Source organism: Dasypus novemcinctus, chromosome 6 (genome assembly GCF_030445035.2).
Source record: "Dasypus novemcinctus isolate mDasNov1 chromosome 6, mDasNov1.1.hap2, whole genome shotgun sequence".
Classification (NCBI taxonomy): Eukaryota; Metazoa; Chordata; class Mammalia; order Cingulata; family Dasypodidae; genus Dasypus; species Dasypus novemcinctus.
The window spans coordinates 21,806,587-21,834,022 of NC_080678.1; the positions used below are offsets into that span (position 1 = coordinate 21,806,587).

At 43.0% G+C, this 27,436-nt stretch overlaps 1 protein-coding gene across 4 annotated transcripts in view; it reads left to right on the plus strand.

Moving 5' to 3' along the window:
* The window catches only part of GFRA1 (GDNF family receptor alpha 1), a 214,877-nt gene that overhangs the window by 53,528 nt on the left and 133,913 nt on the right, over positions 1–27,436 (plus strand). Inside the window, exon 5 of one of the 4 annotated variants that reach the window (XM_004448033.5) lies at positions 14,233–14,247. The exons of the other annotated variants lie outside the window; for them this stretch is intronic. Coding sequence (XP_004448090.1) covers positions 14,233–14,247 — 15 coding nt within the window. The remainder of the gene's footprint in view (positions 1–14,232; positions 14,248–27,436) is intronic. 4 annotated transcript variants of the gene reach the window in all.

The following is a 27,436-nucleotide window of genomic DNA, read 5'->3' on the forward strand; positions in this document are numbered from 1 at the left end:
TTGTGAAAGTCTTCTTTAATTCAGCCTAATATTAATGAAATTCATCCATGCTGTTGTATGTACACTACTTTTTCTTTATATTGCTGAGTAGTATTCTATTGTGTGAATATACTTAATTTTGTTTATCCATTCTCCTGTTGATGGCCACATGGGTTATGTCTAGTTTTGAACATTCCTGTACAAGTTGTTTTATGGATATATACTTTCATTTCTCTTGGGCAAATACCTAGGAGCAGAATTGTTGCGTAATGGGATAGGTATATATTTAGTTTTCTAAGAAATTTTTATACCTTTTTGTACTAACAATTGTATGAGAGTGTCACTTTCTGTTTATTTTCACCAACCTTTACTGTTGTCATTTTGGATTTTTAAAAAATTTTAGCAATTCTAGTGGGTATATAATGGTATCTTTTGTTTCAATGTGCATTTCCCTTCTAACTAATGTTGAGCATATTTTGTATGCTTATTGGCCATTTGTCTATCTGTCTTTGTGGTGTGTCTGTTTAAATATATCACCTGTTTTAAAAGTTGGGTTGTTTGTCATTTTATTATTGATAAAAATTGTTAAAGGAGTTCTTTACGTATCTTTACATATTCTGTATTCTAGACCTGTTTTAGATATAGGTGTTGTGACTATTTCCTCACACATGTGGCTTGTCAATTTTGTTTTCTTAATGATGTCTTGCTGAGACGTTTTTAGTTTTGATGATAGTTAAATTCTTTTGTCTTTATTTTTTTTAATGTTACATTAAAAAAATATGAGGTCCACATACTCCCCCTCCCCCCCTCCCCCCACTCCTCCCCCATAACAACAACCTCCTCCATTGATGATGGTTAATTTTTCATTTTTTATTTTTTATTTTGTTATGGCTTTCAGTGTACTAGGAAACCTTTACTTAAACCCAAGTCATGAAGGTATTTTCCTGTATTTTCTTCCAGAAACTTTATAGCTTTAGCTTTTTTTAATCTGTATGTCTGTGATCCATCATGAAATAGTTTTTGTGTATGGTGTGAGCTATGTGCATGTTCCTATATCATTTGTTGAAGAGACTTTCCTTTCCTCATTGGGTTGTTTTGGCTCCTTTGTCAAAAATCAAATGATTGTAAATTGCAGGGCTATTTCGGTTCTCTATTCTGTTTCACTGATATATTTGCCTATCTTATACCAATACCGCACTGTCTTTATTACTGTAGCGTTATAATATATCTTGAAGACAGATTGTATAACTCCTCAAAATCCTCTTCTTTGTTAATATTGCATTAGATGTTCCAGGTTCTTTGCATTACCTTATTTTAGGTTCTTACATTCTTATAAATTTTAGAATCAACTAATCTTTTTCTACAAAATGTGCGGTGAAATTATGGTTGGGATTGTGTTGAAGCTCTAGATCAACTTAGGGAGAACTGCTATCTTAACAATTTTGAATCTTGCCATTTGTGAACTTGGCAGGTGTCTCCTTGTTTCTCCTCCAGTTTCCCATGAGCTTTTTTTCCCTTTTTTCTGATTTATGTGTCCCATTGTTACCTTTTCTCTTATTTCTACCTTTTGAAGTCCTACAGTTCCGTGGTTAAAAGGGTGCCCTAGAGTCAGGGTGCTTATGGAATCTTGGCAAATTATTTAGCTTATTGGTAAAATGAGGATGAGAATGATATTTACCTCATCGGTTTCTGTTGAGAACTCTGTGAAATATGTAAATAAATCTCTTATAACAGAGTTTGACCCAGAGTGAGAGATTAATAAATGTTGACTTTCTTTTAGAACTCATCCTTTATTGTCCAGCACAGATTGTACCACTTCCATGAAACTTACTCACATCCAAGTGCCTGAAAGTAATATGTTCTTTTCTTCTCTGTGTAAAATCTAGCACGTTTGCCTGAGTGCATCTGACTCCTCCTTTCTTTTATAAGCACCTTGATTGGAAGTGCTGATTTTTAACTATTTTGGAGTCTATTAATTGCTTATTATACAGCATCATTTCCAGTGGACTTTTAAAAAGTATTTCTGGATTCAGAAATTATAAGTTTAATTTTTCTGAGTGTGATCATACCTACGACCTTATTGGTTCCTCTAAGAATTAATTATGGCAGCTTTTATCCTCAATTACAGCTGAGAAAACTAAAGAACCCCAAGGGAAGTTAAGCCACTAGCCATAACCAGTTAGGGGAAGAGCTAGAGCTAAAACCAGCTCTCTGGACTTGAAGAATTTAATCACATTTGTGTTCATGGACAACGATGCTTGAAAAAAGTATCTAAAGCAAGATTATAAAAATTTTTTAAAACTCTATAAGATATCAGAATCCCTTTTTTCAGGGAGCTCCCGGCAAGGCAGTTGCACAAATCCTTTACGAAAATGACATTTACACTTCATTACTGCATTGAGCCAGTGAGTAGTATCATATAGGTTTAAAAGAACCTCAAACTGCCAAATGAACTTCCTCTTCTTTTTTGAAAAGGTATTCAGTGGGCTGTGATCTGTGGTAATCACATTTGCTGCTGGCTGCCTCTTCACAAGGATGAACAAGTTTCCAATGGTTGTCCTCTTCCTGTGCAGCCGCAGAGGTTGTTTGGAAGGTGTCTCAGCTCTAGCATTGATTTCTCTCTGAAATAACTGGCTTCACCGTCCAAGGATCCAGCTCAGTGTGCTGTCCTGCTACAGTTAGCCATGAATCAGGACTGATGGAGAGAGCCACTGGAGCCTGCAAGTGGATGACATTGGCAAATGGACCGCTTTCAAGAAGAAAGACCTGTGCTCCAAAGATTCATGCAGTTACTATTGTTCACATTTAATTATTCACTTCCAGCTACCGCTGACAAATCCCCGCACTTATCTGATGTCAAGCTTGGGTGAGACATCTAGATTTTAATGTTTATTCATGTGGTAAAAATTTATCAGGCTCCTGCTTCCAATGGAGGGATATGACCAGGAGAGAAAGAATGCTGCATTTCTAGAGATGTTTTCTCATATCTTTTCCCTGGGTGGCATCATTGCATGCTGGAGGCTAGTGGGCCTGGGGAGTTGACCCTGGAATATTTCGGTGGATACCCTCAGGTTTTCCAGTTTTAGAATCCATGCATGTACATTTTTTTCATCCCATCAAGCATAGTTCCCAGGTGCCAGTGACTTTTGTTGATCCTAATGATATCCTGCAACTCGGTTTCTTACAAATCTCCAAATTACCTGCTTCTACCATGAAAGAACCCCTGTGACTTTCTACTCGTGCAGAGGAGTGAGCTGTAATGATGGTAACTGTCTGCTAAAGGCCCTCTATGTGCCAGGCACTGGGTTAAGTCTTTATTAGCTTGATCTTATTTAATTCTAACAACTGCCCTATACTCCATTTTCTTTTTGTGTCAAATGGAGACACTGAGGCTTAGAGAGGGTCTCTCACTTCCAGTGGGAGGGCCAGGACTAAGACCCCTGCACTCCTACTTCAGAATCCACATGCATGCTTCCTGAACCGCCTTGCCTCTTGCCCTCGTTCTTTCCCTTCCACCACCTCTCACACTCCCCTTTCGTGACTCCTGGTAGGATGACAGCTGGACCAGGGATGGTGACGCGGATCTTTTAGCTCAGGTGTGCTTCCTTGCATTGGAGTGCTTTCCTTCCTTTCCTGCCCCTCTGCTTGGAATTCTCATCTTCTCACTCAGCTCCACATCCTTTCCCTGTGTCCTTTCCTTCCCTTAGCCATTGTCACAGGCCTACTGAAATAGTTGTTTTTGAAAATCTAAATTTGTAAAATCTGAATTTCTAAGTCATTTCTGCAGTTGGACCCAAACCCTACTGATAATGAAGTTACAGAAAAAAGTATGTTTGGGGTTCTAGAAATAGGAGGATGATCATGATTTTAAAAATCTTGTGGATATACCTCTAATTAACTCTCTCTGGGGTGTTTTGGAAGGCAGAAGGCATATTTATTTGTCAGTTCTTCCTTCCATCTCTTCATCAGGCATTCATTGAGAGGGAGTAGTTAAGAATTCGGGCTCTGAAACCAGGCTGCCAGGGTTGAATCCCAGCCCACTTGCTTCCCCAGGACCTTTGGCAACTTTAACCTGTCTGGGCCTCTTTGTTCTTACCTGTAAAATGAGGATACTGATGATAGCTACCTTTTAGGATGGTTGAGAAGATTAAGGCAATCTATGCAAAGTACTTAAAATAGCATCTACTGTGTGGATGCTCTGAAAACATACTAGTTATTATTAATATTACTAAGTACTTTGTATGTTCTAATACTGGATCCTGGGCTTTGGGACTACAGTGAATGAAACCTGGTCCCTGACAAGCTTAGCGAGAAAGACCGAGGGCAAATTACAAGGGAGTACAGGGCGATTGGGAGCATATAGCAGAGGGTCCTAAGGAAATTTTCTGAGAATGTTAATTACAAAATTTTAGAATTGTAAGAATTGCAGAGATTTTCTGATTCAACCCACCTTGAAACCCAGAGTGCTTAAATGCTGTCTCTAGGATTATTCTGGTGATTTATGGTAGAGCCCTGGCAGAACCTGTGCCTCTTGAAACCGAGGTCAGGCTAGAGCATATCATGGGGCGAAACCTTCTCCTTGAAGACTTGGGTCAATTTGCCAAAACATTTACTCCCAAATCATTCTCATCAGTAAGGCCTGCTGATGGGGGGAACTTCTCAGAACTCAAGTTTTAATTGTCTCTGGCTCCTGGGAGCTGTCCTGATAGTAATTTGTGCCAAACCATTAGAATGATGATGATGGCCATTGTCTTACGTTTACTTTCAAGTTGTCCATCCTGATGATGATTACCTGGCAAAGAGAGAGATTCATTGTGCTGGACATGTGTAAATATCCAGTTTGAATATGGGGGACTGAGGAATGATTTTGATGAAAAATTGAAACTCATAGACCTGCCTGCGGAATACATGTGTGATAAAATTAATCAGTTGACTTGGAAATGGATGAAAGAACATCTTTCAGGAAGTTTATGTTGGGGTGGGGGGGAGGGAGAAAAATTGGTTCAAGACAGCTCTATATCCTTCAAGTTTTCGATGGTTTCTAATTTATCTGTAATGGGAAAAATACTTTACCACTGAGATAATATCTTGGGATAGGTTTGAAATCACCAGTCATATTATGGATGTGTTTGTGGATGTGTGTGAATTGCAGGGAATTAAATTTTTTCTGTGAATGTAATTTAGCGTGGATGAGATGATGAATACGCTATGTGCAATAAGAGCCCATTTGATATAATGTGTGTAATTTTAAACTTAAAAAAAAAAAACATTATGTTTTAGAACTGGAAGGGACCTTAGAGATCATCTAGTACAAATCATTTTGCAGATGTTGGTACTGAATCTCAGAGAAGGCGAGTGGCTTCGCCTACAGTGAAGACAAGAATCCAGATATTCAGATTGCTGTGTTTAGAGACCTTTTGGAACACAGGCTCGCTATCCATGGGCTCACTTCTAATCTTTTACCAGTAGTGATTTTATGTCATTACTTATTAGATCTGTAACCTGATCTCTTCTGGAAGACAGGCCAACCTTTCAGCCCTTTACATATGCGTTTGCTTAATAAGAATGGTTTCTGAGGTTCTTAATTAATAGTCAATTAGGTAAGTTTAGGGAAATTCAAGTAATAGTATTTGTCAACCTTTTCTTTCATTTGCATTATTAACGTGGTTTCCTAAAAGAATTCAGAGAAAGTTGTGAATGCTGTTCTTTCCAAAGAAAAATACTGGTTGCTAGAGGGATTGAGTTTAATATAGTTTCATATCATAAAGGTTTTAATAATGCAGTCTAAAGTATTTGTACATGAATTCATTAAGTCCAGATTAGCCTTATTATAATTACTCAAAAAGTAATTCAATTTAAGAGAAAACATTTTAAATGGATATAAAATACACTGTTCTCTGGGAAGCCGTACTGTTCTATTTTATCAGCTCCATAAAGTACAAGCAGATTTGAACATAACTTTTGCAGTATACAGAATGCGATCATAAAAAGTATTATTCCTAAATCTATTTTTTTATGTTCTTTCAGTAGTTAAGAGCTTCATTCCTCTGTGCTAGGAATGAGATATACTGGGGATAGAATGCCATAAAAATATTAGGGACTTACCCCTTGGCACTGCTTTCCAAGTCAGTGTAGGCTGAGGAGTTACAAGTACATGGCCTAAGATGGATGTTGGTAGCACATGGCCTAGAAAATGTACCAGGAAGACACTTCAGGGCTTTTAAAAATCCTTATCCACAAATAAAAAACATTTACTGGGCATCGTGTGTCTTCAGAGGTAAGACAGTGACAGGCGAAGTATTGGTCTTCATTTCATACATGATAAAAGATGAGGGGAGGCCAGCAAGGAAAACGACAGAGCATTACCCATCCAGAAGGAGACAGAGAAGCCAAAGGAGAGAGAGGAAAGGCCTCCCAGCATTAGAGAGCAGGGTTAGTTAGGCATGGAGGGCCGGTGGCCCAGGTGCTGAGGCCTTCCGCTTAGTCCTTAAAGCTATTTCCAATACTCCCTGGGCTCTGCTCAGGCTGAGCTGCCCGAGAGTTCCAGGAGGAAGTGGGAGGCTTATGGATATGGGCAAGGCTGTCTGGCTTTGGAGAGACAGAAAACTAATCACAGCCCCGGTGTGGTGCCACTGAGGCCCGGGGGTTGGAAGGAGCTCTGGTGCCCTTGGCTCTGGCCGACCTCCAAGAGAGCACAGACCTGCACCTGGGCAGGAAGGGGCTCCGCGTAAGTGAATTGTTGTGCTCTATCCTGAACAGATTTAATAAAGCAGTGGGACCCTTTGCTCAGCCCAGCCCTTCCTAGAACCCTGTCATATGGAACAGAGCGGTGCTCTTTGAAGCCGGCCATTTCAGCTACTCCTCTCTCTTTTGAACCCTTAGTCACCAGGGGGCAGGAGATTGAAACACTGATCAAAGCCCGGGGCAAGGGAGAAGGTGGGGTGGGTGCTGGCTGAGCCCCTTGGTTGCCTTGAGAAGCAATGCCAGTACCTGAGAAGAAAGCGATGGATGAGAAGTATGGAAAACAAAGGCTGGGTAGTAAGACTGGGTTTTTGGAGCTTCTGGGTTCTCATCTCAACCTCTCAGACCATCTGGGGAGTGAAAGTAGGGTGTCACTGGACCTCTGATCTCAAAGAGTGAAAATAGTTCACTCTTGTCCCTTATTATTTCACAAGACTACAGTAATATTTGGGAAATGCTTTGGGGTTTCTTAAAGGGTTGTAGCTCATTGATGACAGGAAGGAATGCAAATGAACTTTTTATTTTAGTAGATTTTCTTCTATGGTCCCGTACAGTTCACAAAGAATTTTTGCATAGAGGGCAATCAGTAAATGCTTGTTGAAGAGTAATACAATCATTTATAAAAGGCTTTCTAGGTACTGGCTATTGTGTACTTTTATATATTAATACATTACCTCTTTTAGTCTTCTGAGCCCTTTATGAGGTAGCCCCCAAAATGAGCTATTGTTATTATCTGACTGATGAGAAAACCAAGTCTTGGGGAGGTTGAGTGATTTGCTCCAAGTTTACACAACTAGTCAGGTGAGGAACCATCTCTGCCTGCAGAACCTGAGCTTCTTACCACCCTGCTCTATTGCTTATTATTAAAATAACTTTAACTTTTATTTATGGAACATGCACCATAAGCCAGACTTCATGTGCTAAGTACTTAACATATATGATCTTGGTGATTCTCATAGGAATTCTGAAAGATAAATTTTATTATTCCCATTTAATAAATGAGAAAACTGAAACTCAGAAAGTTTAAATAACTATTCCAAGATCATATGGTGAGAAGGTGACCTATCCACCTAGTATTCTTAGACTCCAAAATCCAGATGCTCTATGCTGATTAAATTATAAAATTATCCTCTTGATATCCCTAAGGTGGGGAAAAAGCTTATTCCTACTATCCTCCTCTTATAGATCAGAGTACTGGCCAGGAGAGGTTGAGTGGTTACCCCAGGTTTCCCCCGATAAGGAACTGGGACCCATTCCTGGCACAACCAGGTGGCGACATGACCCTGAGTCATGTGTGAGAGAGAGGTTAACCCCTGCCCTCCTTGGGAAACCCACTTGCCATTTGTAGACTTGGGCTTTGTCATTCTGAAGCCCAATTTCTCCGGAGTGCTGATATTTCAACAAGAGGGGTGGCATTGGTGGGCCCACTTTTCAAAATGGAAAACATTCACTTCATTCGCTGAGACTTACAGGGAAAGTATACAGGCTGAATTCTAGTTTCATGCCCACTATGACATTGCTGGTTTTTGTTTTTTTTTTTAAAGATTTATTTTTATTTATTTAATTCCCCTCCCCTCCCCCGGTTGTCTCTTCTTTGTGTCTATTTGCTGCATCTTGTTTCTTTGTCTGCTTCTGTTGTCATCAGTGGCATGGGAAGTGTGGGCGGCGCCATTCCTGGGCAGGCTGCACTTTCTTTCGCATTGGGTGGCTCTCCTTATGGGTGCACTCCTTGCACATGGGGCTCCTCTACGCGGGGGACACCTCTGCGTGGCAGGGCATTCCTTGCGCGCATCAGCACTGCGCATGGGCCAGCTCCACATGGGTCAGGGAGGCGCGGGGTTTGAACCGCGAACCTCCCATGTGGTAGACGGACGCCCTAACCACTGGGACAAGTCCATTTCCCGACATTGCTGGTTTTTGGAAATCTAGTGAAGGAGCAACTCAGCCGATCATGACATTGAATTGGATTAATGAGGAACTGACTCTTATGCAAGGAAGTGACCTTCCATTCCATCTCTTCTCTAGATCCTTTCCTGGGCTACTGGTTAGTTGGGTCCCAGTAAAATGTACAGTGCTTTACTGTAAAAGCACTTGTACTTGAAAGAGAATTTTCTTTCTTGTAGCTCAAACCACAGGAGGACTCACAAGACAGCTGTCTCCCCAGGTGAGACTTCCTAAATGGGAGTTAAGTGCATGCATTTTCAAGAAACTAAACTCCCCTCATATATAATTTAACCTGAAAAAGAAAGCAAAATTGAGAGTGTGGTATGATTACATTGTTTGAGAACTGGTAACATTGCCTCCCCCAGTCTTGTGGAAGTCATGCACACTCACTGTTTGGCGTATCTTTCGTGCTGTGGGAAGTGGGCTAAGTGTGATATTGTAATAATAGTGAGGGTTTCGCTAACCGTGGTTATGGACTGTGGATTAAAATAGTAAATTATTCCTAGTAGACTGAGCGGGCAATAAGACTGCCATCCAGTTCTCCTCATAAAACAAAGCAATAGATAAATAAAGGAGAGCCAACTCACTTAACCCATGTGCCTCTGTGCAATGCTAATTATTAACCCAAGCGCAAGAGAGGGGTTCACTCAGAGTGTAGTTAAATCATTTTTAATAGAGGTAAACAGTGGCCATGTGGATGAGTAGCACTCAAGAAAGTTTTTAATCAGCAACGTTTAGGAATCACCCCGTCTAATTGCCATAAGTTATTAATAATAATAAATAATCTAGTCTTTCTTTATGACCCCTGTCTCTGGAGGACGCAGTGCTTTAAAGATCGCTGGAGTGTGAATCTCTCAGTCACTGTGGGGGAAGGGAGCAAAAAGCCTTGATGTTCATTCCTAATGGAGGAAGTTGGATAGTGGGGCTAAGAAAGGCAAATCTGAGTGAGATTCTTCTTTCTTAGTTTCTTCTTCCCACATCGGAATCACCAACTTATACATGCCCTTTCATCTATCTATAGGACCAGAATGGCTCCAGGGGGTGGGGGTGGGGCTTGGAGAACAAGCGTCCTTTGTTCACTGGAATGGCTGGGGTTGAGGAGTTCTCCCCTGGGAAGTGTGTATGAGCAGAGGCTTGTCTGAAAGGGTTCATTTCCTCTGCACAAATGTCCCTGGTGTCCTTCAGGCCCAACTGGATTGTGGCTCCAGTGGGCTTTGGGAACTCTCAGCTGCACTTCTGTGATTTCCAGTTCCTGTGAGGATGGGAAACATGGTACCAAAACAGGCTCAGCCTGATTCCCCCTAGCAGATGATGGGAAAAATGTTTCTATTAATTGATCTAATTTAACCTTCCCCAAACTACAGCCTGGGTTTTAGAATATCTCCAAGTCGTCTATGAGGAAACTCAAGCTCAGAGAGTGTAAGTGACTGATCCCAAATATTATTTTGGTTGGTTAAATCAAAAGGAGAATTATCACACTTAAATCTGAGGCCTTTTTTTCCTTATAAGTGGTTATTCTGATGGTTTTAGGGGTGGGGGACATGAACACTCGAGTAGAGAATGGGCAGAGTATTTCTATCCTCTGAGGTCCACAATTTTTTAGTGTGAAAATGTAGCCAAAGAGTACGGAATCTGCCTTCTTCTCATTTGTTTCCCTTCTGACCGTGAATCATTGAGCCTCAGTCTGGATGGCTCTTTCATTCTGGAAAAGTGAACTTTTAAAGAAGGTACCCAAGTCATTATTATACAGAGCAAAAGAGCTAAATGATGCTAAGGACAGAATGATTTATGCCCAGACCATAAAATACATAAATTTAGAGTGTAAATTACAAGATAACTCATGTGCTGATTGCTGTAATATTTATACTAGTGTTTATTAAAATTTCCATTTGAATAAAAAGGTGTAAAATGTAAATGAAGCTAGAAAAGGGTCCTAAAAATCTACAATAGCTTACATAAAAATCAAGAAAGTCTTTTGGAATAGAAGATATGAGTAGTTTTCTATGCAGATTTGTCTGCTAAAGCATGAAAGATACAATGGATTGGAAGGAATAAGGTCACTAAATCCCCGCCTGAATTTCCTTCCTTCCTCCCCACTGATACTTTTCAGTGATTCAAATCCGTACTGAATTTCGAAGGAAGTTCTCCCTGTCAGAAGCCATGGCAAGGAGGTGGAGGATTCTGGACAGATGTCGAGACTGGATCCATATTTGAAAGACTAATCTTATTTCACTGATGTTTTCAAGGTTGGAAATTTTTGTCTGTATTCATTAAAGGAGAATGATATATCTCTAATTTGTACTTTGCTAATAATAGGGATGGGTTTTTGTGCTTCATTAATGTTAAATGGATCTCGTGTAGCCCTGGCTGAGCCTTTAATGCTGTGTATGACCTTGGGGAAAATCTCTTAATTCTTTGGAACTCAGTTTCTTCATTTGTAAAATGAGGGGGTTGGACCAGGTAGGTGTGAAGACAGACCAGCCCGCTTCACCTCCCTCTTGTGTGGGAGCATGCAATGCTAGGCAGGTAGGAAACATACCGGTGATTTAGGCCATAGCTCTTATCCTCAAGAACTTATGATCTCCATAAATAACTAATTACAATATGAGGTCTAATTGAATCATGCACCAGTTATTCTAGGAGCACAGTGGTGGAAACAGTGAACTCTCTCTGGGGGATAGGTTCTGAGAAGACTTCATAGTGGCAGTGACATTTGCAGGCTGAGTAGGAGGGCTCGCTCCTCCAGGTGCGCAGGCTGGTCAGAGGGTGAGTGTTTAAGCCTGCGCATTCCAGGAAGCAAATGAATGGAAAAATGGTGGACTTAGAGACATGTACATGGTGCTTTCCACCGTCCCTGGGCAGTGTCAGGAGACTGGAGGTCACTGTGAATCCACACACTGCTGTGTCAGAATTTGTATGCATGGTGAGTTACTGAGGCTCATTAATAATGTTTAGTACACATAAATAAGAGCAGAGCCAGTGTTGTCCTGTAATGCCACCATATGGCCCATTTATGTGGCCCAGTTGGCTTTCCTGAGTATGAGAAGAAGGGGGTGTTTTAACCAGTTCCCCGGGAATTATGAGCCTGCAGTTTGTTTTACCTGTGCCACAGTCACTGGCCAGGATATGCCCTTGGGAGCTTGTGTATTGCATGGGAATGATACCCTTTCTGGGGTCACATGTGCCCAGTGGAATGAAAACTGCTCCCCTAAATAATCTCTCCTTGGGCCCTTGGGCTCTTTGTGCCTTTGAGCAGCTGATGTTTGAGCTGATAACTGACAGCAAAATGAGATGCTGATGCAATAGTTCTGAATTAGTTTTTCAGAGCAAAAATAACTTTCCCTTTAAAATTTGGATTTTAAATGTGAGGCATGTTCATTGTTAAAATTTTAAAGAACACAGAACTGCTGATATGAAGGTTAAAGAATTGGCCCCCAGTCCCAGCACCTGAACACAAACAACATTCCTGTGGCCAGCGTCATAGGTCTCTCACCATGTGACCATACACACACACCTGCACACAGATGGGCCCCGGATACGCGTTCCATTTTGCCATCTGCTTTTTTCACTCAACAATAATCAAAGTCTTTAAGTCATCATTTTATATGGCCACGCCATAATCCATTGTATTTACATATCATTTTTTGTTTGATTCCTTATTAACAAGCAATTGGGCAATATCTAGGGTTTTGCCTTTATAAACAGTGTCAAGTTGAATGTCCTTATAGGCTTCTTTAGTTATTTCATTGGATTAAATTCCTAGAAGAGGTATTAACTGGGTCAAGAATTGAAGAGTTAACATTTCTGTGCGTACTGTCAAACTGTCTTTTAGAAGTTGCAGACCTTTGTTCAATCCCACCAGTAGGGTGGGAACCGGCTCCTGCTGTGTTGTACCGTCTGCATCCCTGTTTGTGCTCTCTTCTATCTTTAAGTTATGGAATGAGAAAGTGTGAGTAGACAAGACTTGTGGATGATTAGGAGGCATGAGAAGCAGGGCAATCTGAATGTGGGTGAGACGTCAAAAGCACCAACCACATGTATATGTCTGCCAGAGGATACGCACGAGAATGTTCATACCAATTCCAAATTGCCAAACACTGAAACCAGTCCAAATGTCTGTCAACAATTGAGTGGAGAAATAAACTATGGTATAATCACACAGTGGGTTAATTCTACAGCGCGAGAATAATGTTCTGCTACATGCTATGGACTCCCGCAATCACTTTTGAGCAATGAAGCCAAACATTTAAAAAAAAAACCCAAAAACCTCCTATAGGAGTCCATATATAGAGAGTTCAAAAAACAGGCAGAAGTAATCCATGGTGTTAGAAGCCTTGATAGTGGTCACTCTTGGGAGGTGGGAGTTGGGGATTAGTGCCTGAAGGAACACAAGGGGGGATTCTGGGAGACAAAGTTACTTGACCTGGGTGCTGGTCACACGGGCGTGTTTTCCCACCTGTACAATTAGTTTGTGTACTTTCCCCGAATAGAATAAATTAAAACCATACTTACTATGAGTAACTGGCAGGCCAGGTTGCCAGGGCAGGTCTTTCTTATGGGAGCCACATATCCCCCTCTTTACCAGATGAATACTTTGTCATTTTTGAGGACTCGGTTTCTAAGTCATTTCTCCAGGAAGTCCTCCCTGACTCCTCCAGTCTGGGCCAGCCACCTGCCCTGTGCCCCGTGACCTGTCCTCATTTTCAAGCTCTGTTCTCTCTGCCTGGTTGCTTGTTGGTGTTCTCCTCCAGATGTGTATATCTTGGTGCCAGACACAGGGCTTGGCACACAATAGCCTCCTAACATTTGTTGAAAAATTAGCTTAATGCTTTTCATCTTTCCTAACAGACTTTTATCTAGGATTAATATGGAGACCTACTGTTATTGGTTGGGGGTTATAATGTAGAGGATTCAGATGGATGTTTTGTTTATATGATTAAATATGGAACTTGAATATATTTCTAGGCTTTTCTGGTTGCTCTCTTACTTGTCATTGTTTTGTATTGTTTATTTATAAACTAGTCAGGCAGCTTAGTAATGGGTAAGGAGATGGTTTTGGAATCTGATAGACCTGGGTTCAATCCTGGATCCATCCCTCATGTCTCTGTGGCCTTGGATGAGTAAGTTAGTTTTCTGGAGTCTTGTTTCGTCATCTGTAAAATGAAGATGACAGTAGAATTTACTCTGTAGCATTGCTGTGAATAATAGAAATGTTAATATTAGTAATATATACAATAAATATCAGTTTTTGTATGTTTTGTATATTCTGTGCCAGGCACTGTTCTAAGCCCTTAAGAGTGTATGGCATGATTTGTTCAATCTTCCCAATACTCCTTTCTATTTTCTAGCTTAGAGAGCTTTAAGTGGCACTTAGTAAGTTGTAGGGTCAGGATTGGTGCTTAGGCAGCCTCTGTGTTAAAGGGGCCGTTGTGTGTGGAGTCCTCAGCAGCCAGCCTGTTACCTGTAATTGTTATCATTGTCACTTTCAACATCATTAGTAATACATTTTTCTCTTCTCTCCCCCCCATCCCTTCCTCTACCCCCTTCCTGTTTTGCTCTCTCCTGCAGATGTTTTTCAGCAAGGTAAGTTTCATTGCCCGCTGCCTGCTTTTCCATGGACTGTGTTCTTTTGGGAACAAGGGTGCTGCGGGTTTTGGGGTTCCATGTTCTCTGTGAACATGTCTTGTGGGCTTTTGGGGGAACCATGGGGACAGGAGCTGAAGGTGGCCTCTGCCGTCCAGCTTCTCCTTCTTCCTCTGGACCTAGCTTGGGGGTCCAGTGGGGAACCAGATGATTGGGCCAGGGATGATTGGGGAGGGGTCTACAGCTGGACCCCTGGAGGGGGAGGCATGGTGTGGGACTGTGAGGCTGGTGAGGAGCAGGTAGGTGTCTCTCTGGTGGGAGGCCTCTTGGCAGGAAGCCCCTTCCAAGCCATCCCTTGGGCTCCTGTGTCAGGGCTGGCCACTGCTTTGGTCAGGGCTCCAAATACTGGTGCCATGCCCTGGCTAACATGCCAGGCAGACATGTTGTCATTGTGGAGGTGTGGGCAAGACCCCAGCTGGCTGGTCACTTTGCCCGCTTCAGCCCCGCTTGCCGCACACCCCTCCAACTGGGCCTGTGACTGAGACAGGGCCAGGTGACGGTGAGCCATGTGTCCTTTGTTTTACCAGCCAAGGCCATGTGTTCTGGGGAGCTGGAGCTGGAAAGCCTAAACCCAGACTACATCCTTTGGCAGACCTGATTGACTTTAAAATCTGGCTGTGTTTTGGTCTCCCACTTAGGATGCACAGCCACTGCGCTCTGGGATGCAGAAGGAGACTCATAGGTTATGGCGCTGTTTAACCTGCTAGACACACATTACGGGGGGTGGGCAGGGGCTGCCTCTTTTCTTTTTTCATCACAGTTTGCAATGACTGGATAAAAGTGGCAAGGCAGGCAAAAATGTTTGTATTCTAGTTGGGAAATATGTTTGTAGCATACGTCTGCTACATCTTTCTTGACTCCAAAGCTGGCTTAGAATAAAGGAGACTGGCTTAAAAATACATCCAGGCATTCCATAAATAGCCTCCAAATAATCTTACAGGCTGGATGTTTTCACAACTGTTGTTTCACCCTCAACATGCAGAGGGTGTTACGGAGAATATCTGCCTGCTCTCTCTGATCGAAGGTACTGCTGTCGGTGAAGGTAACAATGATGATACTGCTGTGTTGTCTTTTAAGAGTCTGGAGTCATAGACCTTCTTTTATAAATAATTCATAAACCCCAACAAGCCATAAGTAATAAGTTCCATTTGGCTAGAGACTATGAGATGAGCAAAACTGAAAAGGTGCCGCGCCTGCTCGTGTAATGAAAGTGCTGTAGTCAGGGCTCGTGGCTGCGGTGAGTTTTCTACCTTGACAAATTGGGGGTTCAGTGGGATGCTCTGGGAGGAGAATATTTTTTCTATGAACTAGAAAGTAAGCATCACCCAACACCGAATTGCATTTCTCCTCTTGAAACACAAAACTTCTGGAGTTTGGAAAGCATCTCTGGAGCATGTGGACCAGCTCCTGGAGCATGGGGAGAGGGGAGGCTTGTGTCAGAGCTGCCTTTTCTAATGCACGACGGTGAGTGCTCCTGGTTGTTGGAGTCGGTATAAAAATGGCTTATCAGTCTGCCCCTGTCAAGTTTGCCTCCTTTTTTAATCAGTCATGCCGTTCGATTGATGGGATTTGCCTGTCAGTAACAATGATATGCAGAGCAAAAGTTATAATCATCCACAAATCACGGGCTATCGAGACTTAATAGCATCTGCCAGAGACGGAAGCTGCTAGCTACCCGTTGCCCTGTAAAATGGTGTGGTGGCAGCTCCTTTATAAGATTTTACTGGAATTTCAAATGGAGAGAACACAGCTCGCTTTTGTGAATTATTTACACAGCTTGGGTCTTGTAGACCCTTTGTGTATGGAGGCACAGTCTCCGAAATGATGGCAAAGCACTGGCCAACCAGCACCCCTCCTTCCCTTTGTTTCGGGCCACACTACCTATGAAATTAAATCTCAGTGAAACATTCAGCTAGTGCGGTCACGTTGGACCAAGACAAAATGTTCTGCATCTTACAGGCAGTCTAAAACGTGATCTTGGCAACCTCTTCTGTGGTTGAAACCTGGTGGCCAGAATTGTGCCATTAACTTGAAACATGGGGGTGCTGGAATTGTGCTGGAATTAGATAGGAAACAAGGCACCTCCAAATGAACAGATGCCACGGGTTGTGTCTTGAAGTCCGTCCACATGGTGGTGACTGAGTGATTCTGCCCTCTGACCGCACAGCGGGTGTCCAGGCCCTGCTTGTCTTGGCAGGGCCGAGTTCTCAGGGACACTGGGGGAAGGTGCTGCTTTGCAGACCTGTGCTTCTGACAGTGACGGGCCGGGGCCTCTTTGCTCAGAGGAGACCTGCATGCTTGGGCTGCTGTGTACCCTGGCAGGCAGAAGTGGCCAGCAGGCCAGCAGGCCTGTAGTCAACAACATCAGACATTCACAGAGGAACCAGAAGTGATTTCCTCTGGATTGCATTATCTTTTATTTCACTACAGATCAATCTTGTTAGAGTAGGTGCCTGCGCAGCAGCTACTGCTGGGTTTTCTCTGCTATATCCATGGTGTGTGCATGTGGGAGTGTGTTTTACTCTGCTTCTGTGCCAGACATTTTACAGCTTGTTTCAGCTCTTTCATCTGTAAATGCCACTTGCTGTGGTGCTCAGACCACTGGGTATGAGGACAGTCCAGGACTAGGGAGTCTGCAGCTGGGCCTTTTGTACATGTGCGTTCCAGGCAAGGAGCCTTAATTGACCCACATTTCCTGTTGTCCACAGAGCCCACGAGCTGTTGGATGGCTCTCAGAAATTCCAGAGTACCACTGAATTGCTCTTCATAACATCAAATGCAATTGAAAATGCTGTGCGTGCACACGTGTCTAGACTCTCGAGTTTTAGAGTCCTTATATACCAATCATTTAATAATGACGAAGTCAGGACCACACACACATGCCTCATTTGAAGTTATTGAAGCACCTTTTGAGTGCTCATCTGTGGGCTCAACCTGGTGCTGAAATTGAACAGAAAACCAAGTGAGTGGCTTGGAAATCAAAGCAGCACCACTTGGTAGGGCGTTTTAAAGCCTAAGTGGGGGGAAGCGGATTTGGCTCAATGGATAGAGCATCCGCCTACCACATGAGAGGTCCAAGGTTCAAACCCAGGGCCTCCTGACCTGTGTGGTGAAGCTGGCCCATATGTGGTGCTGATTCATGCACGGAGAGTGCCCTGCCATGCAGGGGGCGTCCCCCATGTAGGGGAGCTCCATGCACAAGGAGTGCACCCCATAAGGAGAGATGCCCTGCATGAAAAAAATTCAGCCTGCCCATGAGTGGCGCCGCACACACAGAGAGCTGAACGTGTCAAGATGCCACAACAAAAAGACACAGATTCCTGGTGCTGCTGACAAGAATATAAGTGGACACAGAAGAATACACAGCGATTGGACACAGAAAGCAGACAACTGGAGTGGGGGAGGGGGAGGGCAAGGGAGAGAAATTTTTTAAAAAATCAATCTTTAAAAAAAAAAAATGAAGCCTAAGTGGGCATAGTAGAAGACCATACTGTCGCGTTTTCAGTTCTGTGCTGGGAACTGAAGTCCCTTCAGGACTCAGAGCCAAGGGAGACAACGTCTCTCCTCCTCCTTCTTACCTGGAGCTGGATCCTTTCAACCCTAGTGCAGTTATTTATTCCATAACCAGGAAATATGTGCCAGGTACTTCCTAGGCCTTGGAGATGAGAGACGAAAACAGCAGATGCCCCTGGTTCTTGTGACACTTCCATCTGGCTTGAGGAGGCATTTGGTAGCTTTATCAGTCAGCCAAAAGGGGTACTGATACAAAGTGCCAGAAATCGGTTCGCTTTTATAGAGGGCATTTATTTGGAGTAAATGCTTACAGTTACAAGGCCCTAAAGAGTACAACTCAAGGTTACTTCCTCACCCAAAGTCAATTGCTGCATGTTAGAGCAAGATGGTAGGTGATATCTGCAAGGGTTCAGCCTTCCTCTTTCCTCTTAAGGCTCTGTGGACCCAGCTTCTTCCTATCTCAGTTGTAGGCTAGAGGGCACTTATTTCTTGCCAGGCCTACTTAGCTGCTCAGGGCTCTGGTCTCTTCAGCTGCAAACTATCAGGCCAATGGCCAGCTCTTACTGGGGCCCCAGGATCAAATTCTCTCTGCTGTATCTATGAAACTCTCTCTATTCCCGTGTATATCTTCTCCTCTGTTCTCCTTGAATGAGTGTCGTTTATGTAGTCCACAAAGGAGGCAGGGACTCAAACTGAGTGGCCCTAATGATGTGGTGGAATCAAAGCCCTAATTTTAACATAATTTAATCAAAGTCATCTCAGCCAAATCTAAGGCAGTCAAAGGGTATCATGCCCAGAGGAACAGGCCAGTTTACAAATACAGTGTCTCTTTTTGTCAAACTGCCATAGTAGCTGAGCACATAAATAAATAGGGTGATTTCAGAGAGGGATACATGCAATAAGGAAATATCAAGAGGCAAAGTGAGAGTTGGTAGAGGGCCATGTTAGATGGGATGCCCAGAGAATGACAAGAAGGGCCAGCTGTTAGAAGATCTGGAGAAAACAGAAAATGACCAGCAAATGACAAGCCAATTAGGCAAGAACAGCCTACTAATGCTCCAGGATCAGAAGGCAGCAGGTGTGGTGGGGGCTTCAGAGTGAAGGTGAGAATTGTGTGAACTGCACAAGGAGGGGAAGGCAGGATTGTAGTTTAGGAGGGAGAGGAAGTCAGTGGTGGGTTTTAAGCACAAGATTGGCATGATCTTATTTATATTTTTAATCATCTCTCTGGCAGCCAAGACAGTGTACCTGAATGGTACATGAAAAGTTAAAATCAGAGCTGCCCACAGACCTTAACTGCTGCTGTGGGGAGCCTCATTCCCAGCCAGCTCGCCTCTGCTGGGTGCCCATTTTCTGCCCTCTTTGCCTGTGTTGAGTCTTGTATGTGGCTCATGTCCCTTTTCTGGCCAATTAGGCTCATCAAGGACATCATTAAAATATTCCTATGTATGTCCTCAGATTTTCAAAAGCAACTTTCTCTCTAATTCTCCCATCCATACATATATGAGTGTGTGTCTCCTATATGTTCTAAATATCTTCAGCTGGGTATAATGCAGAGGAAGGGTAGACAATTTCAGCATTTTCAGAGTCAGGTAGTATTATAAGGGAAGGGGGCCATGAGGCTGGAGACCCCCAGAACCACAGGACCATTTGCAGACAGCCACTCCCCAGCTCCACACCGTGACGCTGTGCAGGAATTTGGGCTGGATTCTCACGACTGTCAAGGGGGCCAGGAATCTGGGATTGTATGCACACCTTTTAATTAAAGCTTAACCAAACCAGCTAAGCCTATTTGTGTCTAGAATGGCCTCTGAGCTCAGGAAAGCTTGTGGCCATGCTCAGGAGTCCTACCACAGTGACTCCCATTGGGGTGGCTGGTGCTTGGGCCAGTGTCTTTACCCTCTGGCCTCAATTTTCCCTCCTGGAAAATAGTTGGATAGATCCTGGACACCAGTTTGGCTTCCCATAGCTGTTGTATCTTGAGAAGTTTTAAGTGGATTGCCAGTTGAAAAAACAGACAAAAACCACAGAATATCCACAGTGTGAAATTACCATTCTTTACGTTTTGGCTTTTCTCTAGGGAGCTTGGGTGAAAGGAGAGGCTTCCCTAGTGGCTGAGAATTAAGGTTAAAAGAATGTGGTGTTAGAAGTGTAAGCTACTCACATGGCATTTTCAAACATCAGCTCTTTCCCACATGGATTAATACAGGAATTCACAATGGATGGCATTGCTTTTATTAAATTGAAGAGGACAATAAATCATAGTTTGGTTTCTGGCAGCAGAACCCAGCCTGTTAATTGTTGAGGTGGGCTTGTGGTGACAGGGGACTGTTGCCATTTATAATGCACTTGACTTGGGCTCTTTTGCATATTTCAAATGCATTGGTCAAACTGCTGGAGCTGCATCTTAGGTTTTCCCAGCGACTTCAGGAAACCCATCTATTATAAAGCTAGGACCCCTTAGCCATGAGTTATGGCCCCCTCATAACGCTATATACTATGAAATATTGTTTTCTTTATGAGTGTGGAATTTGGGTGAATAAATTAAATCGGTTTTTACCATTTCCAGGTAAAAGTCCTCAGTTGTCATATAATGGTTACCTAGCAAATAGAAAAAATGCATTAACATTTTTATGGTGGAAGGTAGTTGGTTCCCTGGTCCACTTCCTATATGCAAATTTTTTCTGGGAATGTATATCATCTCCCCATTCTGTGCAGCATCAGTAGAATATTCTGAGTCACGTAGGAAATGCATCTGTCTTTCCAGCACACACTGAACAACATTACCATTTAATTTTATATAGATTCACTTTGTGTGTGTGTGTGTGATGTATGAGAAAAAGCATATTTAAATAATCACATTCTCAGAGGTGCTTTGTCACATTCAGCATGGGTTGTGCAGAGCTGCTTGTTCCCTGCCAGATGACCTTGGTAGGAGGAGGTGGGGTTATGTATTGCAGATTCATTGTGTGCCCACTCCCCTCCTTCCAATCCGAGGGCAGGAGCTTGGGGTGGTTTTAGTGCTTCCCCTTCTGGTATGCTTTCTGGTGTTTCAAAATTGCTAGGTCAGTAAGAGGGGGACGGTGGCTTTTAGATTCTTCTGTTGAGGAGGTTGCTAATAGGAAGAGTAGTCTGTCCTATTTTTTAAATCCTATTGGAATGGTAATTGTAGTAAAATAATAATAATAATAACAATGATAATGCCAACATTTAAGTGCCTCCTGTGTTCCAGGCTTTGGTCTACGTATTTAACACACTTCTTACTCTATTCTTGATATAATTTGAAAGGAATGGCACTCTACTTCTGTGATCTTCATCCCCCAAACCCATAATCCCAGTCTAATCATGAGAAAAACATTAGCCACATCCCAAGAGAGGGGCATCATACAATATAGCTCACCAGTACTTCTCAAAACTATCAATGTCATAAAAAACAAGAGAAATCTGAAACTGTCTGAGCCCAATGGTGCCTAAAGAGGCATGGCTATGAAATGTAACGTGGTATTCTGGATCAGGATAGGTAAAAACTAAGGACATCTAAATAAACTATAGACATTATTTAATAACACTGTACCAATATTGGTTCATCAATTGCAAAAAGGTATTAATAAGGGAAGCTGCATATGTGTGTGTGGGAGGCATATTATGAGAATTCTGTACTACAGGCTCAAATTTTCTATGAATCTAAAACTATTCTAAAAAGTAAAATCTACTAAATGAAAATAATTCCCGTCTGTACCACTCACTTATTATCTAATTATCACTAGGTCAGCTTCCTCCTCTGTAAAATGGAGTTACTGGTTATATACCTACCTCATTAAGTTTAAGGAAGAGTTTAATAAGATAGTGTAAAATGCCTAGCCCAAAGCTTGGCATACAGGAGGTGCATATATATTGATATTATTGTCGTCGTCATCATCATCATCATTGTCATCAGATCATCATCATCATTGCTATTACTATTCCAATAGAATAGAAGTCAGGACAAACTACTTCTCTTACTAATAACCATCTCAACAGAGGAATCTAAAAGTTTCCTCCTTTGCTGACCTGGCAATATCAGCATGATTTAGGACTCTTAATGTTGACCTTGATCCTCTGGCTGAGTTTCTCCACTGTAAAGTTACACTTCCTCTTTTCCATATCATAGTCTTTGAAAGGAAGTCACTTGTGCAGCCTGCACTTAGGAGTGAGGAATATCCATAAGGGTGGAGTATCTACATAATTTATTTGGAATTCTTTTGCAGGGAGATTTGTCTCTTCTCCCCTATTTTAAAATTTATTCAGTCATTTATTTATGGATATAGAGAGCTCATAGATATTTATTTTTACACTTTGGGCTATCATCCAATACGACCTTATTTTGTTGCTCAAATTGCTCTAGGTTTGGCCATTGGAAGCTCTTTCATTTGGCTCTCCTACCCCTTTGACATACACTCATCAATTGGTTTTATTTTATGAGCACTTCTTTACTTTCTGGCACAAGATGCTCTAGGCTCATCTTGTATACGTCCTGCCCCAGTCTTAGAATCAGCCACTTTTCCAAGGAGGTCTGGTTCTTTTTATTGGAGAATTTTATTAGAAACCCAAGACCTAGGCTTTAGGCGTGCTCATTGCTACTGGAGTGTCATTTCTTTTAGGCTCTTTTAGCTGATAGAACAAAGAAATATGTGTATACCAACTCCTGTATATATATCTATAAAATTTTTCTGTATGTTATCAGATGTATCTATATTAAGAATGAGTTCTCACAGATGTCTTTAATAGTAAATTAATTACCATATGGATCATTCTAACCTCCTCCTCTTGTGTTTCTTAAATTCCCACTTCAACAGTGGCACATGTGAGCCAGGACTTTGAACTCAGATAGTCCTACAGTGTGCTGTCTTGGCTCCTACAAAGGGCTTTCATCTACCCCAGGTGGTCATAGTCACAGATCTTTGACCTCCCCCAGGCCCAGGCTAACACGACGGCCATGGTGTAGAAGGCAAGTTTACTAGGTATCCCTGTGCTTCTCCACCAGCCCCACTCTTGTACTTATGACCTTCCAACCTCTTCAAGCTCCACAAGTATCTAAGTAGGTTTTCTACCCTTCATTGGAATAGAGCCAATTGCAGAGTGCTCTGTTTCTGATTGAAGACATTTGTGCTTTATCCCATAACCTGGACAAGCTGTGCATGGGAACCAGGGATGAAACAACTGGTTTGTTGGGTACTGTAGCAGTTTGATATTACTTATGAATTCCAAAAAGAAATATAGATTATGTTTGTTAACTGGTCAGTTCCTCTGGTGTGATAACCCTTTGATTGTATTAGATTCAGCTGAAATGCCTGATTAAATTATGTCAAGATTAAGGCTCTGATCCAACCACATCAATTGAGTGTGACTCAGCGTCAAGTCCCAGCCCCCTTGGGGATAAAACAGACATTCACATGGAAGTAAACACACAGGAGAAGAACCCAAAGGAATAGAGATGGCTCCATAGACACGGGAGAAGCCCCAGGAAGAGAGATGAGCCTGACAGTCTACAGCTGACCTTGTGGAGAGACCAGAGCACCTGTACCCAGAAAGAATTGAGCCCTGGGGAGAGAGACAAAGCCTTATGCCAGCCTACAGCTGAGATCAGAAGAAGCTGGGGCCATGGAGCCTTAGGAGGAAGAAGAAGGTTAAACCCTTGCAAAGACTAGCAACCATCTTGCTCCAACACATGGCAACAGACTTTGCCATGTGACGAAAGTACCTTACACTTTATGGCCTTGTGACTGTAAGCTTGTACCCCAAATAAATATTCTTTATAAAAGCCAACAGGGGAAGTGGATTAGACTCAACTGACAGAGCGTCTGCCTACCATATATGAGGGCCTCCTGACCCATGTGGTGACCTGGCCCATGTACAGTGCTCATGCACGCAAGGAGTGCCATGCCATGCAGGGGTGTCCCCTGTGTAGAGGAGCCCCATGTGCAAGGAGTGTGCCCCCACAAGGAGAGCTGCCCCGTGCAAAAAAAGCACAGCCTGCCCAGGAGTGGCACTGCACACATGGAGAGCTGACGTAGCAAGATGATGCAACAAAAAGAGACACAGATTCCCAGTGCTGCTGACAAGAATGCAAGTGGACACGAACACACAGCGAATGGACACAGAGAGCAGACAACAGGGCGGGGAGAGGAGAGAAAAAAGAAAAAGCCACAGATTTCTGATATTTTCATCAGCACCTTTTGGCTGACTAATACAGGTGCTTAACACCCCCTGCACTTTCCTTAGATTGATAGTTGCTAATTGGGAACCAAGATAGAACCATCCATTAAGTGTCCATGTTTGTCCTGAAGTGTTGTATTCCCTGGTTATACAGGAGAATCATCATGTGCGTGAGTGGTTGAGCTTGTTTATCTGTTTGGGCCAGCACCCACCTGCCAGATTCCCTCAGCTTTGTCTTTCTGGTGTCCCTTCCCAGACTCTGGTACATGATCCCCTCCAGTCAGAGGGGAGGTTCTAGTTTGAAGGCCTGTGGTGATGGCCACATTAATCAGCCAGCAGATGGATGCCTGTGGAGACAGGTGGTGCCCATTTCCCAACTGCCCCTGCCTCCGGTGTACCTGGTCCCCTCCAGCCCAGCAGTCAGGGAGCGGGTGCTGCTTGGTCCCTATGATACCAGAGAGCTCAATCCTATTGTTTTTAGAATCTGGATTGCTAGAAGCCAGAGTGCATTACAAACAACTGTAGTTGATTCATTCACTTTGTTTGTAGTTGAAGCAATCTTTTGGGAACAATTTTACAGGCTGATGGAAATGTTTTTCTTATACTTAACAGCAGGCTGGATGACACGCTTCCTTGTTGATGGTGGAATGTGGGTGCTCCTCAAGGAGTAGATTTCTTCTAGGGGGCACTTGGCCAGACCTCTTCGAGCTGTGCCCGCCCTTCATTTCTAGCACCCCAGTTCCATCTTACCCCCTTTGTCTCCATTAGGCTCCATCAGATTGAGCCATGTTCTTCAAAGCGCTTGTCCATGCCTCTGTGCCTTTGAATCTATTGATTCCTCTACCTGCAGTGCTTTCCTCTCTTTTCAGCAGCCCTCGTCTTGTTCTGCACTACATGGTTCTGCCATCATGGGAGTTGGCCCAGGGTACTTGGGAATATCCAGGTTGACCACTGATGTTTCCAGAGTGTGGGGGAGAGACCAACTCTTATTTTCACATGGCTTCCTGTCCTGTCCTGTTATAATAATATTCACAACCATCATGAGAGTTTACCTTGAAATAATTGACAAGGTGCCACCTAGTTCCCCTCTTAGATCTGCCCCTTTCCTGCTGAAATGTTCACACTTTAGCCTAAGTGTTCTCTCTGCTCGTTTGTCTCTGACTCACCCCTATCTCCCAGGTGGAGAATTCTGCCTTCCACTCTGGGATTGGCCATCAGTTTCTCAAGCCTCAACCAATGTTTCTTTTACCTTGTAACGGTCTGTCTAAAGATCTATCTTAGCACGGCACGCCTGGAGAGATAGGATCTCACTCCTTTTGTTTTAATCCTTAGCACCAAATGCAGCGTTTAGCATGTAGTAAGTGCTCAAGAAATGTTTGATGAGTGAAAGTGGAAAAGAGGGCTCAGAGGAGCTGGCGTTGTGTGTGCTGTGGGTGTGTGTGCCTATGCGTGTGTACACACTCGCATCTTTTGTGTTGGTGGTTGAGGCAGAATGCCCGGCAGTGTAATAGAGAGTCACATCAACAGTCAAGCCAAATTGTTTCCCACCCTTGAGTCCAAAATTCTTTCCCTGTTCTCTCCTCCCACCAGCATATTTTTTGGGGGGGAGACAGGATCTCAACCAAATCAGCAAGTATTTGCCAGCTCAGCTTTATAGAAGTATGAGCAGGGTGTGGAGACTTAGCACAAACAGCCCCTGCTTTCATAGGGTGGACTGTTTCGCTGGAGACCACGGCTAGACGGTCTGTGGGCAGGTGGGTGCTATCTCCTCCCAGGGCTGGAGGAAGTCACAGAGGGTAGAGACCCCTCCTAGCCCCACCGAGGACTGGGAAAGGCTGCTGAAAGGGTGACAAGGCTGACTGGATTTGAAGAAGCGGAAGATCTGAGTGCATAGACCTGGGAGTGGGACGGGGGAAGACAGTCTGTTTGGAGGTGGAGAGAGACAAGCATGGTTCTGCCTTGATGGACGTTGAGATGGCAGTGAGCCTCCCAGACTCTGGGTTGGGATTGGATGGGCCCAGGTTATGGAACCTTCTCAACCTGTTGACGGCGGTATACCTCTTCCTTTCTTGTGTGCCCCCCAACATTTCCACTGTGATTTAAAATATTTTCTCTATCAAATGAATAGTAGTGGTTTTGAGCTTTTATTACTTAAGAACTCTCAGTTAGCATTCCTGATCAGCATAAGGAGTGCTGTGTACCTGAGATGAGCAATTTGCATCCATAGAAAAATAACTTGATGCTTTAGATAGTCTGAACAATGATTTTCTTGGTTAATTAAAAAATCTTGGCAGCAAAGTATAGACTTCTTCTAGGAAGCCCAAGGAAGCCATCGGGGTCCTAGCCAAACCCTAGAGAAATGAAAGCATATGTCCAAAAAGACTTGTACATACGTCTTCATAGTAGCTTTGTACATAATAATTCCAAACTGGAAGTAGCCCAGGTGTCTATCAGGAGGAGAAAGGACAAATTGTGGAATACTCATTCAACAGAATACTACTCAAAAATAAAAATGAATAAAATCTTGGTACACACAACGACATGGGTGAGTCTTGAAACTCATCTGCCGAGTGAAAGCAGCCTTTCACAAAAGAGCTCACTCTTTTGGATTCCATTTATGTGAGATTCTTAAAGCTAACTACGATCTAGAAAAACCATAGAATTGGTTGCCTCTGGGTACATAGGAGTGAAGAATGCCTTGTAAAAAAAAAAAAGAGGGACCTTGGTGTGATAATAGAAATATCCTCTATCTTGATAAGATCTTGGGCTGTACAGGTGCATGCATTTATCAAAACTCAGAGAATGTACATGTAAGATTTGTGCATGTCATTATGTGTAAATTTTACCTTAAAAGGAAAAAAATACCACTGTTAACAAATAGCATATTATTTTGAAATGCATAAAAAAATAAGATGAATAGATGGAATGATAGATGAGAAGGGTGGACAGATGATAGATACGTGACAAAGCAAATATAGCAAAGTGTCTAGGTGGCAGATATATATGTGCTCGTTGCACATTTCTTTTAAATTTGTTAATAGTTTGAAAATTTTCCTAATAAGATGTTGAGAAAAAAAGATGCCAGCTGGGGTCCTTTCTGGAACTAGTGGTTAGGACCTCAGTAGCCATGAGTGCAGATGATGGTCTGAGGTTGGACCACCCTGGAGGAGGCCAGCAAGGCCTGGAGTCTGGCTTCTGGACTCCCAGTGAGGTAGAGGTCAAGGGCCAAAATGCATGGAGAGCAGGTTCTGGACTCAGCGCTGTATTAGTTTCCTGGGATTGCCATAACAAATGACCACAAACGTGGTGGCTTAAAACCACAGTCATTTATTCTCTCATTGTTTCAGAGACCGGAAGTCTGAAATCAAGGTGTTGGAAGGGCCATGAGCCCTCTGAAGGGCCTGGTGGAGAATCTTTCCTC